The sequence below is a fragment of the Astatotilapia calliptera genome, chromosome 23 (assembly GCF_964374335.1).
Source record: "Astatotilapia calliptera chromosome 23, fAstCal68.1, whole genome shotgun sequence".
Taxonomy (NCBI): Eukaryota; Metazoa; Chordata; class Actinopteri; order Cichliformes; family Cichlidae; genus Astatotilapia; species Astatotilapia calliptera.
In genome coordinates, this window is record NC_137443.1 from 31149172 (window position 1) to 31165549 (window position 16378).

The 16378-nt window shown below is 40.0% G+C and overlaps 1 protein-coding gene across 1 annotated transcript in view; it reads right to left on the reverse strand.

Moving 5' to 3' along the window:
- Positions 1 to 15760, reverse strand: part of LOC113015709 (bone morphogenetic protein receptor type-2) — a 39531-nt gene extending 23771 nt beyond the window's left edge. The window contains exons 1-3 of the mRNA XM_026157863.2: positions 14911 to 15760; positions 2371 to 2556; positions 164 to 343 (exon numbers count right to left, since the gene is read on the reverse strand). Of these exons, the coding sequence (XP_026013648.1) occupies positions 164 to 343; positions 2371 to 2556; positions 14911 to 14989 (445 nt within the window). The 5' untranslated portion in view covers positions 14990 to 15760. The remainder of the gene's footprint in view (positions 1 to 163; positions 344 to 2370; positions 2557 to 14910) is intronic.
- Positions 15761 to 16378: the final 618 nt, after the last annotated feature.

Below are 16378 nucleotides of genomic sequence, written 5' to 3' on the forward strand. Positions count from 1 at the left end.
TAGGTCAACTAATTTGCATTCACTGGCTAGAGGAAGACAAGACCTTTGGCTTGAAATTCACAACACTGACAGCATGTTTAGTATTCAATTTTATCTTCTGTAATCTCTCACAGGTGGCTGGGCGTGAGGCTAAAAGGTAACGGGGGTAAGAGAGTGTTCTTACGTATGGGTTGCGCAGTGGTGGGGCTTGGCAGCGGGAAGTCCTCTGTGAAGTTCACATTGCACATGTCACTGCCACAGCAGCAGAAGTGGTAAGTCCCATTCTGTATCTGTGGAGGCAAGTTGGTAACCACACAGCGGTCATCTCGGCATGCCTGGTTGTCGCCTAGGTGAGTCCAGCAACCTGAAGAAGGGTAAAAAAAAAAAAAAATGTTGGAGAAACCCCGCCCAAAAAACGTATTAACCCCTCAGTTTTAAAATAACAGTTATTGAATGTGACAGCACAATTGGGTCAGATATAGTGAAAGTAAAAACTAATTTCAGGGCTCTAGAGTGCGACCAATTTGGTCACAAATGCGACCAAATTTTTCAGTGGTGCGACTAAAAAAAAAAAATTTGGTTGGACCTGTGCGACCAAATGTTTGGGTAGCAAAAAAAAAAAAAAAAAAAAAAAAAAAAAATCTGCAACCTTCCCTGTGGTCAACAACAGACACATTTTGCCCCTATTGTGGACTAAACCAATCAGAGCTAGTAAGGGGCTTTCACTGTTTCACTAAATAAAAGGCATCTTAAAAACATGATTATAGATAAAAGAAAAACTGTGATTTTATGAAACAGATAACAAAGTTCTGTGTCTATTTCATACTATATACTTTTGACTATGCCCTTGGATGAAGGCATTTGACAATGTGTATGTACAAAGGAGTGCTGAAGTGGACATTCAAAATAGCTCTTTTTGAGTCTATTCTAGGAAACCATTTCAATGTAAAAATTGAGCTTACAGCTCTTTTCAACTCTTTCAGATAACTTGAAACATTCATATGAATTTTCAAGTAGTGTGGTAGAGGTCAGCTTCTGTCACAAAGAATTTTTCCAGCCAAGATTGAGACACAAATGAAATATGCGTAAGGAGCCTTTTATTTCACTTTTTCTTAAATAATATTTCAGTCTAATATGTCACAAAACAGATAAAGATTCAAACATTTGTCTCTCAAACAGACAAACACCCCCAATTATTTAATTTAATATAATGTAAAGGAAAGCAGCAGATTACGACTTTTAAAGGGCCTCCAACAAGAAGATTTCTGCGTATGAACCATTAACATTTTTATTTACATCTTGAGCAAATGATTTGAACAGTTGATGATGACTGAAAAAACAAAAATGGAGGATTTGTAATTTTTCTTACTGCATTCTGGTTAAAATTGTGTCCCAATTTATGGGTTTTTGAAACAATTTATGGAGAAAATGTCTTTAAAATGCAAATGAAAATATTGGGCACTGCATGACATTGAATACTAAAAAATACTGTGACAAATAAGACAATATAAATACAAGTCTCTCAGGCTTGTATTCGACCCACCCTTCTGTCTTCCTTTATGTGTTGTTTGAGGATGTAACCTTTCTGAACATCCAAGCGACAGCTTTATATGTCAACGATGAATTCATTCTTCTCCGCATTTAAAGCATATCGAACACAGATGTTTTGTCTTCTGGTTTTTGTGGCCCTAAATGTAGTCAATGGCTCCATATTGTAGTGACTTATACATTTGCCCACCAAGTGAAGAGTTGCTGGTTTGATTCCAACGACTCGTTGTGACTGTGTCAGGAAGGGAATTAGGCATAAAAACGAAATTAAACATATAAAGCTTCCTGCTGTACCAAACCCTTGTAGCAAGTCAGCATTTAAAACTCACAAACAACATATGCTCTCCTCACCTGCATGAGTAAAGCAGGACAGCATGTGTTTTTTTATGCATCCACTACATTAGTGAATCTCCTCTGTGGTTTTCCTGCTTTCCTCTAGCCTGGCAGATCCACGCGTACTTATATGATGCTATATGATGCTAAAAATCAAGTTGTAGGTGTATTATGAGCTGAACTGTTGCTAAGCCACAACGTATGGAGTACTTTCCACACAGATCTATACACAACAATTTTACTGAGTAATTAAAAACTGATGATATTAATTTTCTGTCAGCCCACTACTTTAATAATTACACAGTTTCATGCCGAGAACCTGGAATGATTAAAAATTCAACTGACATATACTAAGATTGATCAAGGATTGGGAAAATAACTAGCACCTGGTTTTCCCACTAGTGACAGCATATTTGTTGCAGTCACAAAGATTGTTTGAGCCAGAAAGGTTCTAAGCTTTTTGGCGACTTTTCACAATCTAACAAACAAACATTGTCACAGTGAAAATACCTTGCTTCACCAGGCGCACTTCTCCTGGAGGAGTTTTCTCCCACAGCCCAAAACAGTGTCTGCCTTTGGCACATCGGATAGTGGTATTCTCTGGGGAGACCCGGCCTTCATCCCCCGCCACTCGTTCCACCTCCCATTGCTGCTGCTGGTCTGTGAAGGCACATTCCCTCACCTCACCCTGCGCCGCTGTGAAGAGATAGAGAGCAAAGATGTATGTTATGTAAAAGAAAAGAAAATTATTATTTTATATACATTTAGAGAGAGAGATATTTTTGTGTGTGTTTACGTGTGTGTTATAGGAGCTATAGAGGTAGGCACTGGAAAGATCCAAATATATATATTTTAGGGGTGCAACGATATTCGTATCGATATTGAACCGTTCGATACAGTGCTTTCGGTTCGGTACGCATATGTATCGAACAATACAAAATTTGAAATTTATTTTATCAACTTTCCTTCTGACGATGCTGTCTGTGTTGAGCGTTCGTGAATCTGCGTTCGACTACTCCACCTAGGCTGCACTGTCGAGCGCAGATCCACTGAGCGCTCAACACAGACAGCATCGTCAGAAGGAAGAGTGCAGGGCAAGCTAGCGAGACAGAAGTTAAGCTCTCCTTGCAACATGGCAAATTGAACCTCCCCCACCCTCATTCAGATCTGGCGTTTGGAATTATTTTGGTTTTCATGTGATGTATGACCCTGAAGGTAAGCGCGTCATGGACTAAAGTATGTTGGATGTGCCACGCAATGCTCAATTACACGGGTGGGAATTAGTGTGTTAGCGCAGTTAGCTCGTTAACGTGTTGGCCGTCTAGCCCCATGCACGGGGCGATCAGGGGTAGCTCGTTAACGGAGATTTGCCGTGTTGTGGCGTTAAGGTCATTTCAACGAGATTAACCTGAAAGCACTAGTGGGAACACAACGAATATGACTGCACATTTACGCCGACATCCTCCTAGTGCAAAGACAAGTGGAAGCAGACAAAAACAACAAGCAAGCATGCTACAAACTTTACCAGAGTCATTTAGACAGCCTTTAGCACATGATTCTCCTCATGGGGACCTGATATGTTTAATATGCTGCTGAGAATATAGCCCAGAAGAAGCGTATAGTATAGCTTTTATTTTTTGAAAGAGCCATTTCTCTGTAATAAACTCTCTTTTCCAAAGATGAGTGATTCCTCAATCAGATACAGGGCTCGCAATACGGGCTAGCAATTTTTCCAGTCGGGCTACCAAAATCTCTCTCTGCCCTGCCCGTCGGGCTATCGCAGGAAGGAAAAATATATGTCAATGCTTTTGCATTCTTTCGGAAATGTAGCTGGGCAATTATGTCATTGGCATCGGTGAGCCACTGTCAATATGTGACATAATGAAATCCAATTGAATTTGTGCTTGTTTTTTGCTTTCACTTTGCAATCACGTGAACTGTGTATAGAGAGCGACAGCACTGATTGGTGAGTGATGATAATTTGTGCACCAATTCCTCTGACATCGTCTTATTAATCGTTAGCTTACTACGCAAACATGACAAGTGAAATCTCCGGCAGCAAGCTTAAACATGTGAGAGGTTGATCACGCAGAGAATCGCTGAGGGTTATGTGAGTGCGTGTGTAAAAGCAGCAGGATATATATTTTAGTTCAGCTGAGCCAAATAAGACAGGTCAGGGTGAAGAAGTGACAGCCAAAGAAAAGCTTACCACAAAACAGAAAAGTTATGATGAATCAGACTATAAGGCAAAAAGTGCAGCTTTATGGTTTCATGGACAAAAGAATTTCTGTGGCTGCGATATGACGAGCTAAATAACCAGGGCTGCACATAAGTGGTCCACAGGTGCGCATTCGCTGTCAAAATAAAAAACGCGCACAAGGGTTAGGGTTAGGGTTAAATTTAAAAACTGACGGCATATTGTTCAATTTGTCTTTTGTAAAAATGGATGCAGAAACTTTGATAAAAATATCTGAGGAAAAAAAAACTGTACTTTTGAGTTAAAATATATATTTATAATTTTAATAAATGACAAATTAAAAAGGCATGAACATTTTTTTGTATCGAAAAAGTATCGAACCGAATATATAAAATTATATATATATATATATATATATATATATATATATATATATATATATATATATATATATATATATATATATATATATATATATATATATACACACACACACACACACACACACACACACACACACACACACACACATAAAGTCTTCCCACAAAGACAACTGGTTCTCTCAAGCAGAAGATTAATACAAATACCAATTTCAACTCTAGCCTGAAGGACATAACACATTCCCATACAGAGGAGTATGTGAGGATTGGAGCTAAAGGGTTCCAAATGGCACCAATTAAAAAACATCAATAAAAAGATGAGTAATAACAGCAGTGTCTAGAAGACCAGAGTTTAAGCAGCTCAGTGTGCATGGTTAAGTTCCAACCTTGTTCCTAAATAATAAAACAATTTTATAGGTCGTATTACATAAAATCAGAATAAACCTTGAATCTAATGTAATATTGTTGATTTTTGTGTAAGAAGTCAGAAAGTGTCCGTTCTCCTTTTTTCGTGTGCAGTGAATGTCTGGAAAACTGTGTGCTATGCCAGCAAGAAATGTGTGCACAGGATGCTTCCGTGGGTAATTTCAGATAAGGGAGACATAATATGCTACTTAGTTTCCTTTACTCCCAGCTCCTCCCTTTCCTGCATCTGAGGGTGTGGGGGGCTGAAAACTGTTTAAAGGGGCGGACAAAGGAAAGTGGCTGTGCTCAGTCCAAGGTCAAGCTAGCTTGTGTGGGCAGAGGGTGACATGATGGAGTGGTAGCTCTGCTGGGCATGAAGCCAACTCTCCTCCGCTGCTCCCATCATCTGATAAAGCTATCAACCCTGGTCTACTGTGGGCCTCGGCGACCCTCAACCTGTGGGCTCCTCACTGCCTTCTGTTCTGTGGGTTGCATGCTTTGTAAAGCGGGAAAGGAGTTCAAACTCACAGTTATAACTATGTTGAAGAATTTTCATTTTCATGAGAAAATGGCTGACGGCTCTGCCGGGGTTAGCCGGTAAAATTCTAGCAGGGTGTTGCATTCTGATTACTAAATAGTACACACACTAACATCTTATCATACATACGGCTTCATATTGTTTCTATTCCACCAAGCTAAAATATGACAAATAAATGCTGCACGGTTGACAATGGGCACAGAAAGTCTTCTGATGCAGCTGTAGTTTCATTTTTCTTTACTTTGAAGATTTGAAAAATAACTGATCTCTCTAGTCACATTTTTTCTTATTGAATAACGTCGGTGAAATCTCAGTGTCTGAATAGAGCTTTTGTGCGTTTCTTACATTTTCTCCCTGTTGAAAACATTTTGCAATTCCAAGGTGTTTTGATATTGAAAGAGACAGACAAACACTTTTTCTGACCAAGAACTTGGAAATCAGGTATACTATTTAAAATACTTTTTTAGAAAGGATCATCAATACAAAACACTTCAAAATAACTTCTATAAAAGACTGTTCTACTGTTCATGGCAAAAGAAATGATCCTGCCCAACATTTGTTCCAACGGTGAGTCAGCAAACTTTTTGCCAAAACCTCCACTTCAAGCATGATTGTTCAATTGCAGCACAGCCCCCACGACTAACTTTGGTAGCTATTTGAAGCGTTGAATTTATCCACATGTTGCAGCAGAAAGTACCGAGAGCAGCATGTTAGGAGGAAGGCAGCAGCTCCAGTGCTTCATCATCACATCCTGCAAAGGATGTGCTCAGAAACAGTATTAAACCGTAGGTCACCCACATTTAAGCAGTGTATTTTTATGCTACAGGCTTTCTTTTCGAGAGTACGGCATGACTGAAACATAACCATTGTGAAATCTTTTGACAAAACTGATTAGTATGGGCTGTGTAGTCATGCCATACCCAGTATTGTGAACACATGGATAGCAGAGAACCTCCCAGCTTCTCACTGGGACTCCTCTGACCGTAATTTAATTTGAAAACAACAGCTATTATTGCACCTCTTCACTGTCTTTTACTCATATCTCACACCACTTTTGTTTATAAATACAAGATTGCTGTCCACCATATGCATATGATGATGTATTTTCAACCTCTTATTTATCATTTATAATTTTCGTTGGCCTTTTCCCTTTTATCATTTAATAGCCACTTCTAAAAAGGCGGAAGGGAAGGCTAAACATGTATAGATTTAATCAGCAATCATCTTTTCTTTTGTCATTTTCTATCATTTGTCAGCACTCAAATTCAGCAATAAGACTGGTATAGATGGTGGAAGTCAGAACAACTCTAGTACAAAGAGGAGAAACATAAAGGGACAACAGAAGGAAGTGCAGAGCCTGTGACAACACCCACAAACAGTTAAACACTCTTGTATGCCTGGCTTGGTAGAAATAAAATAAAAATAGTAGTGCATACAAAAATTATTTAGTAATACTTCTATTAGTATTTAAAGTCATGACATGAACCCTTTTCATAAAGCTTAATCTACAAGAGCGTTGAGGTATAAAAACAAATAAAAGCCCTCATCCTGTCAAGCAACGTGCCCACAGTCCCCAAACCCTTCACTCCCACCCAATCTAAACACATGATTGCCTGTCTGGCTAAAATATCATTATACCACACTGACTGACCTGCAACACATTGAATAGTTCCATTCTGTTTGTGTGGCTGCACATAACAAGCGTGCACAAGATTAACAGAGAACACGGGTCACACGGCAACTTCTTTAGCATCTACTCACATCTAAATCTTTACAGGAAAAGACATTCATTGTCTGAAATGTATTTATTGAATTTAGTAGCTCAATATACAAAAGTAGACTGAGAAGGAAGACAGTGGAGCATGGAATGAAGCCAAGTGACCCAGGCTTTACTCATTTGCAGTCTGAGCCATGGGAACAGTCCAGTAATCACTTTTCATTGGATTGCCTGCAACTCTACTTGACTTGGGTTCTGTGTTTTTTCCTTCTCCATTTATGATTGGTCATGGAAGGCTCTGTACCTGGGTGCTGTGGGTCAGATGCAGGCAAGGCCAGTGGACCGAGGAGGAGAGAGGGGAGGAGAGAGGGGGTAGTCATATCAGAAGGCTTCAGAGTAGTTTACTGCTCTGTGCCTCTTCATTGGATGGTGGCGGGCACTGCTGAGTGTTTACCCATGGCCCAGTTATTTGCTAATCTCTCTCCACCTCCCCCAGCTGGCCTTCAGTGCACCCTCCCACTTCTGTGGACTACCCCCTTCCCCTACTAAAAAAACAACAGCGATCTAATCTGGCTCTCTCTCCCTCTCTCAGTGCTGCCAAGGCCCATAGCACCAATGCAAGAGACGGCAGTCTGAGACTTGATTAAAAGTCACCCAGTGCATGGATGTGTTGGCTGTTTTTTCTCCACACATTCAAGATTAGAGACACAGGGTGGAAAAGGAAAGGAGGGAAAAAAACAGAGCAGGGCTTTTTGACTAAAGGCTGAAATGTGCTTGGTGCATCATGCACACACCATCATCTCTGCTGGCACGCGATCACGGTCTACTCCAGGATGCGAGATGTGCTCTCTTGCTTTGCTTTTTATGTGGAGCTGAAAGTATGCTGCACATAGAAATTTTAAACAGAGCTGATTCTGACTCAAACAAATATATTCCAACACCTGTACTACTAAAACACACTCATTTCCTTCTAGTGTTTACGTTTTCATTTCACATCTCAACACAACACAAATATGCTGAAAATGCAGAGGGGCATTATCTTTGCCCAGGAGCACGGTGTTTTCAGTGTCACAAGAGCTCAAGCTGCTGCACGCCGACAGCCATTAAAACACTAGTGTCTCTAAATTATATTGTTATTTGGGTGCATGCTTGCTGCTGAAGTACGATGGACAGGAATTTAAGGTATTTTCTGACACTCCCAATTTTTCAAGTCCCCTGGCTGAGTTTTAAGATGCTGGAGATGTGGGGTGAGGAGAGTGGGCTTTAATCTGTCCCATCTGTTGCCTCAGGGACTGCCCCCCCCCCAGTCTGTATCTGTCTGGGTCTGGTACAGTTATGCTAATCCTGTGGCTTGTACTGCCCCTCAAAGCTTAAAGGCCTTCGTTACAGACCACCATGTATTTATACTAAAACCCAACCCCCCACCCTCTTTCTATATTTAAAACTTTCTCAAATATTTCATGAAAACACAGATGAGAACTAGACCGAAGAGGTGTTTATTATCATTTTGCGAGTATAGGATAATCTCAGATTTATGGATAAGCTCTCATTTTAGGCTGTGTCTGAATTTAGTCTGTGTTTATAACACATATTTTCTCGTTGAATAAATGAACAAGTACAGGCTTGACGGGCTACATAATAGCTTGACTGGTTGATTTCCCCTACACATCCACCCACTCTACCAGAGGACTGTGGCTGTCTGATATGGTGGATTTTTCACCTGTTCTCTAAGATTTAACACGTGCTGTAATGTTCTGCACAACTAAAATCTCAGCTCAATAAAAAGATCTGAAACAATTAGGTCACAGAAAGAATGGAAGCCAATGACTCTGGTAGTTAATTTATTATGCTGCTACCATGCAAAGAGCGGACAGTCATCGCTAGTTTAAGCTACAATAAGTCATATTTTCTGCCATTTTGAAATATATTTGGTACTGTATTTTAAAGTGGTTTGAACTCAGGGCTGATAAAGAATGTTATATGCATATGTTCTTGGTTTCCTGAGTTGCCCTTTACTGTGATTCGCATCAGTGCTGTACCAGCTAAATGGTATTGTGAAAACTAGTTTAGAAACTACAAAAGTTTTTTTTTGTTTTTCCCAGCGGCATCAATTATTCCTATCAACACTGTTTTGCAGAGAGGTGGTCTCTGGTTAGCGCTGGGTAGCTAGCAGAGATGTTCCAAATGTAAGTAGCAAAGAAAGTATCACAGTAAAGTAAAACACTAGATTCCTCTCTACTCAAGTTGGAACAGCATAACTGATCCTCCTCTATGATGACAAGCATTCCCAGTGTCCTACTTACAACTAAAATGTTTGAATAACACACTTCTAGAGAATCCTTAGGCTAAGCTAAGGTTGTCATCAAGAGGCCTGCTACCACAGCCAATGCTACAATCTATCTCTACAAATCAAATTAGGGCTGCTCGATTATGGCAAAAATGATAATCACGATTATTTTCACTAAAATTGAGATCTCGATTATTTGACGATATTTATTTAACCCTTTAAGACCTACTATAGAACCAAGTCCGCCAGAGCTTATATTATTTTTTTACATGTTGTAGTGCCATTTGTGGGAGCATTTCAAGTTGCTATACAACTGTTATAGCCCATATTTTAATAATATGTATGCATTAAGTCCATAGTAACTACATTAATTGCAAAAAAGTGCAATAAACTACAAAAAAAATTGAAAATCGTTTTTGTTTTTTTTTACATATATTTCTACTTGGAGAAATTTAAGAGGTTTATCCCTCAAAACTTTAAATACAAAAAAGTTGCAAAAAATAGTTTACAACAACAGGAAATTTATTTTGAGTGTCTTCATAGTTTTATTTTGGAGATACAGCAATTTTTATATACTGCAGGAAAAACAAAAAACAATCCTATGATGCAAATTTGCTAAGAAAACAGCATGTGCATCAAAATAAACTATTTCCAGCAGTGCAATTCGAGTTCTAAGCATCCCAGAAACTATTCAGAAAAGTCTAACATGACCAGTATAGGTTTTTAAGGCCTACAAGTAAAAAACTACATTTTCCGCGAAAATGACGTCACTTCCGGTTTCGGGCAGGAAATGGCGGACATGCGATCGTTCGCGCTGACGTCTGTTTCACTGTGGGAAGTCTTACGAACAGCTGATCGGATTGGCAAAGCGTGTTTCTGGAATATTATGTTTTTGTTCCTGCAAGCGCTTTTTATGCAATTTTTGCAAAGCTTTATGTGGAAGGAAACCGTGACCGAGGACAAGCTGATGGCATAAGATGTAAGTTTCATATGCAAAACAAATTATTGCGCTAGCTTACATGGTTCCGGTTCTACAGGGATTTAAAAATAGTTATGCAAAACGGAGCATGCTGCTTTGACCGGCTTTAAAGGGTTAACAATGACTTTAAAAAATAATATAAAATAGTGTGCAACACCACTGAAGCTTTTTTTAACCTCTCTTTTCAACCAAAAGGCAGTCACTCTCTCCTCTCCAAATAACTTCTGCTTAGCTTTCCGAGTTTCCCTCGGGTCCTCTTAATCAGCGGTCTCCAACCTTTTTTGCGCCACGGACCGGTTTATGCCCGACAATATTTTCACGGACCGGCCTTTAAGGTGTCGCGGATAAATTAGGGAGGGGCTAATAATCGGCTCAGTCCTTTTTAATGAAAAAGCGCTTGCAGGAACAAAAACATAATATTCCAGAAACACGCTTTGCCGTTCCTATCAGCTGTTCGTAACACTTCCCACAGTGAAATGATGCACCTGCTGTTTTCTTTGCAAATTTGCATCATAGGATTGTTTTTTGTTTTTCCTGCAGTATATAAAAATTGCTGTATCTCCAAAATAAAACTATGAAGACACTCAAAAATAAATTTCCTGTTGTTGTAAACTATTTTTTGCAACTTTATTGTATTTAAAGTTTTGAGGGATAAGCCTCTTAAATTTCTCCAAGTAGAAATATATGTAAACAAAACAAAAGCGATTTTCAATTTTTTTTGTAGTTTATTGCACTTTTTTGCAATTTATGTAATTACTATGGACTTAATGCATACATATTATTAAAATATGGGCTATAACAGTTGTATTGATGTATAGCAACTTGAAATGCTCCCACAAATGGCACTACAACATGTAAAAAAATAATATAAGCTCTGGTGGACTTGGTTCTATAGTAGGTCTTAAAGGGTTAAATAAATATCGTCAAATAATCGTGATCTCAATTTCAGTGAAAATAATCGTGATTATCATTTTTGCCATAATCGAGCAGCCCTAATTTTAAGGAACATAATAACTGCACTTCATTCTGTTGCAGCTATCACTGTAAGTCAATGTGGACATGAGGAATACTGACGTCTGAGGATTTAAAACCTACAAAGAGGAGGATACACATTTGCAGCAAATTCCACATAAGTGGCAGTTAACAGATTGCCTTCTTTTTAAACCTTCTGTTCATGTAAGTACGCACGAACGCAAGCAGAACTGTTAATCCACACACTGAACAACACTTTTTGCACACTCTAGATGTATTGTCTGCACTGGTCAAGGAAAATGCCTCGTACTAATCATAGGCTGTCACTCTGAGTTACCATCTCAAGGTTGCACCTTTTGTTTTCTAAAGCATCCGCTAATTTCTCCTTTTTGCCAAATCGGAAGCATGTTAAACACTGCTCTATTGTATCTCTTGCTGCTTTTACCTCCGCCCAGAACTTAAACCAGTGGTACTGGAAGAGAGACACATTGATTTTTTTCAGCTAATAGAGTACAACGCTGGCTGTATTAGCGATCAAATGACCTCCCACCTCCTGCCCATTCCAGCATCCATTGGTCTGTTTCTATCTGCAGTCAGTATCACATCTTAAAAAATAATGACGAGGACCAACCAAAATATCATGGAATCAAAGTGAGGCCAGTGCTTTTCTCCAGCCTAAGCTTTTAATTTGCACTGTTCCAGTTATGTAAATATTATTTCTGCTTCTACGTGGCTGATATTTTAGCATTTCATGAGTGACTGTCCTCCTGTTTACTATCCTTCTGCTTCTCAGGATGTACGGCATCACATCCTGAGAGCTTAATGCACACTCAGCAGTGTAGGGTGAGGGCCAAAGTGGACACAGCTTGGTAATTTGAGCTTGTGGGCTTTGGGTAATTTTTTCACACTGCTGACACTGAGTAAAGACAGTTAAATCATTCCTAAAGCTTGGTTTGATTATATTAGTGTGCATCATAATAAGCCACTATTTGGATTACTAATTCTCCCAAAAAGCTTTCAACGGACAAAAGATAAGCAGAAACTATTTTTGAGAACATTTAACTGTCCTAAAAATATTTGATAGGTGCAGCCTGTAACTCAGGGAAAGTACTCTCTGTGCCATCTTCGCCACCTCTCTGCCACCAAGACAAATTCCTCAAATTTTATTGAGAGTGATATTTAAATAATTCTGATCCATCCTCTTCTACATGTTTTCCAACCAAACTTGCATTTTAAAAGAATGAGCAAATCAAAGGATCCACAGCAGTTTACACCTGGCTAAAAGAATTCCATGGCCTACAATGTGGGCCAGGACGCACATCTAACAACCACACCACAGTCCAACAGGAGTCTGTAATCTTGAGCCACTAACTTCACTTTCTGTTGAGCCACTGATGTGGCCAAGCTGACAGATTCAAGAGACCTGTCGTGGCCTTGCAAGGCTAGAGAGGGGCGACCAGGCTAGGGAACAGTAGGTCTGTCAACGCCACAGTATGGGGCCCTCGAGACAATGTCTTTAGGTTTGGGCAAGCGGAGCAAATGAGCAGGCCTTTTATTCTATAGTATATTGGTGCTACTATAATCCTCTTTGGACCCCCAAATCTCCAGCTTACCTGGTAGAAGACTAAGTTTTTGGCTGTGGTGAAAATTTTTTATATTTTTAAATTGTCACACAGGTTTTCAGCATGAATATGCTACAACTTAGGCCTTACTTGGAAAGAATTCTCTGTAAATAAAAGCCCTGTTACAAAGAAAGCCTGTGGTCGCACTGCAGGTATGGTGTGCAAGTTTCTGCCATGTTTGAAACGGTTTCTACATGACATATTGGAGCAGCAGGCATACACCTACACCCACATCCACATACTGACGAGTCACCATGGACAGTCAGCGAAAGGACGACCCAGGCCAAGCTGCAAACAGGTTAAACACATGGCAGCAGAGGGAATTCAGACATGAACAGAGGTAACAGAAAAGTCATGAAAAGGGGACAACAGGAGGAGGAAGAAAAAAAAAAAAAAGAAAAAGAAAAAAAAAGCAAGACGTTTAGTCAGAGAGATGACTAACACTTCTGCCAGATATACAGCCCTGTGCTGCTTCTCATCTTTATCGTTCCAAGGATGACCTCAAGATCGGTGCACCGGGATGTGTCTGCTTTGCATTCATAAAGCAACAGCATAGAGAGCAAGCAGTTTGTCTTCTTTCTCTCTGACTGCTGTCCTAATTAATTTTGCACAGTCCAACGATTTGGATTTATTGGTCGTTTACACCACACATACACACATAAGCGTCAATTAATTGCCCTTGTGTTGATTACTGAAGTAATATGTCAATCTTCTGACAGTCGGCGCAAGTAAGCCACACTCATGAAGGTAAAGTATTAATTAAATATCAAATGACATCACCACAATTTACATTTTGCATTTTGTTTGTCTTCTTTTTTTAAAGCACCTCTGTAAATGATTTTAGCCACAACCTGAAAGGCTCTCTCTTCAAGAAATGTTTGTCTATTGAATCATGCTTTTTCTCCACTAGATAGGTACAAACCCGAGTCAATAGGTCTCACAATAGGTTAAAAAAGCAGACTTCAATGTCATGTTATAAAACCACCTTGTCTGTTAAATACACATCTAAATGCAAATAGGGCACCATCCGCAGGCAGCTTTAAAATATGAACACAGTCACACAGTGTATTCCAATTTTGCTAAATGCATTCTTATACTTTCCTATGCAACAGCAGTTTTAAATGTGGGTTTCTGATGATAACCTGTCTATGAATGGATGGAGGAGCCTAGGCAATAACACACACTCACAGAAATAATAATACATTATTAAGAAGCACACACATTCACACCCACGCACTGGGATGGGCAAACCAGGCAACACAAACCCCCCTATTTTCAAACATGGTGCCAGAGCCTGAGCACAATCTTGAACTTCACCAAAAGCACCCATCTTTTAAAATACCTTCCCACACATTCCACCTGCTCCCTCTTCTCTCCTCCTTTCCCTGCATACACTGCTCCACTATCTCTGTGCAGCTCTGCTACTATCTTATCACACTCAAGGTCTCACAGAAGCCTGGCTTCAGCCCAAAGTCTTGAACAGGGGGCACAACTTGGCAGACAATGGCTGCAGTATGTTTGGCAGTGTTTTTCTAAGCACTTTTGTACACCCAATGATTAAAATAAGCAAGGGGTGAATTTGCTGCTGTGTTTAAGAGAAGATATCTATGATGTTTTATTACATTCAATGATATGAGTGATATAGAAGACTCCAGAAAAGACCTAACCAGACAAGATGCGGGGGAAGAAAAAACAAACAGATGAGGCAGACGCACACAAACACAGGGAGCAACAAATGTCTTTCGGATTTTTTTAACCACAGCCAAAACACACACACACACACAAATAAATAAATAAATACAATTAACAAAAAACGAAAATCGTTTTATATTCAAACATCTGCACCATGGCGAAGGTATAGAAAGAAGCAGAAACCAACAGGAAAGCATTAAATATTAATGAGGAGCACATTTTCTCTCAAACCAAAAATCAATTTACCAGTAACACACTCACCAGCCACTGAAGTCAGGAAAATCGCCAAGCAAATTCCAAATTCAGCCAGCGACTTTATCGTGATTCGGCCCACAGCCATGACAGTCTTGACTGACTTTGGTCTCGTAGTTAGAGGTCCACCGAGTTTTCTTTTTACTTCTTCTGTAGTTCCCACTTTGTTTTCAGACCCTCTCCCTCACGTCATAACTTGAACTACTCTCACGGACATGGAATAATACATCGAGCAATTGTGCAAAAAAGTAACGCTGTTAGGTTGGGGTCGGTGATTTGTTCACGATCGTTAAGTGCAAATGACAGTTAAGTTAGTCCCGTTTCCGACCCCAGCACAGCCTGGACAGACGAGCCGAGCGGCTAACTTGTTTGGCGGATCTGCCATCCACAACTAGCCAGCGAGGAACGTCCATATCTGCTAGCTAACATGCTAGCTGCCAGGGGTTACTGTCTGGTACTACAAAACTTAGGCAAAGAGGGTAAATACCACGAAAAATCAGGCACTCAGTTCTTTCGTCTAGATTTCAAACCATTCTCAGCTTTAACCCTTTATAAAAATGTCCAGTCGTCGACACTTACAGCTATAAATTCGGCATTTAAAGATTAGCCACTTAGCCCGGATAGGTCGCAAGCTGACTGCTAACCGACGCTAGCTTAATTCCAAGCCAGTTACTTCTCTGTCCCGTCTCATTTCTCGCGCTTCCTTGCAGAAGAAAACAAAATTCATAAATCAGTGGCGCCTATACTGAGCTTTTCTGGTGTGCGGTACACCGCGACTACTCCTCCGGCGCTGACAGATGGCGGCGGGAGGAGATGGATATCTCTCGTTCTGAACAGGGCGGCTGGGAACGCCTCGTTTGCAGGCTTGTCTGGACCGCTCGTCTCCGGTATCAGGTTGCTGTGGGTTGGTGTTGGGGGTGGAGGACAGAATTCCACCGCGGGAGGGGTGAGCCAGCGCCACTGTGCTGCAGACTATGGATACAACACCCTGAATCATGTGCTGCATTCAGGCTATCGATGGAACTGTCGAAACGTTAATTACTGTAAACACCGGCCTGACGTTAACATCTTATACCTCGAAAAATAGTCGCCAATGTTATACGCCAACGTTATAACACGGTTATAGTACAAAGCGATAGGTATTGATAAAAACAAATAAATAACTGCTGTTTGTTAAAAGATGATAACATGCTCAAATATAACGTAAAAGTAAAGTAAAATTTTATTTATATAGCACCTCTCAAGATAAAAATCACAAAGTGCTTCACAGAAACTAAAACCTAAAAATAAAAATCAACCAAAAGCAAGTTTTAAAAGATGAGTTTTTAGCTGTTTTTTAAAAGCGACCACGGAGTCCACAGATCTCAGGCTCAAAGGGAGAGAGTTCCACAATCCGGGGGCCAGTTACAAAAGCTTTGTCGCCTCTTGTTTTCAGCCTCGTGTGTTGGACAACCAGCAAGCCCTGGTCACATGACCT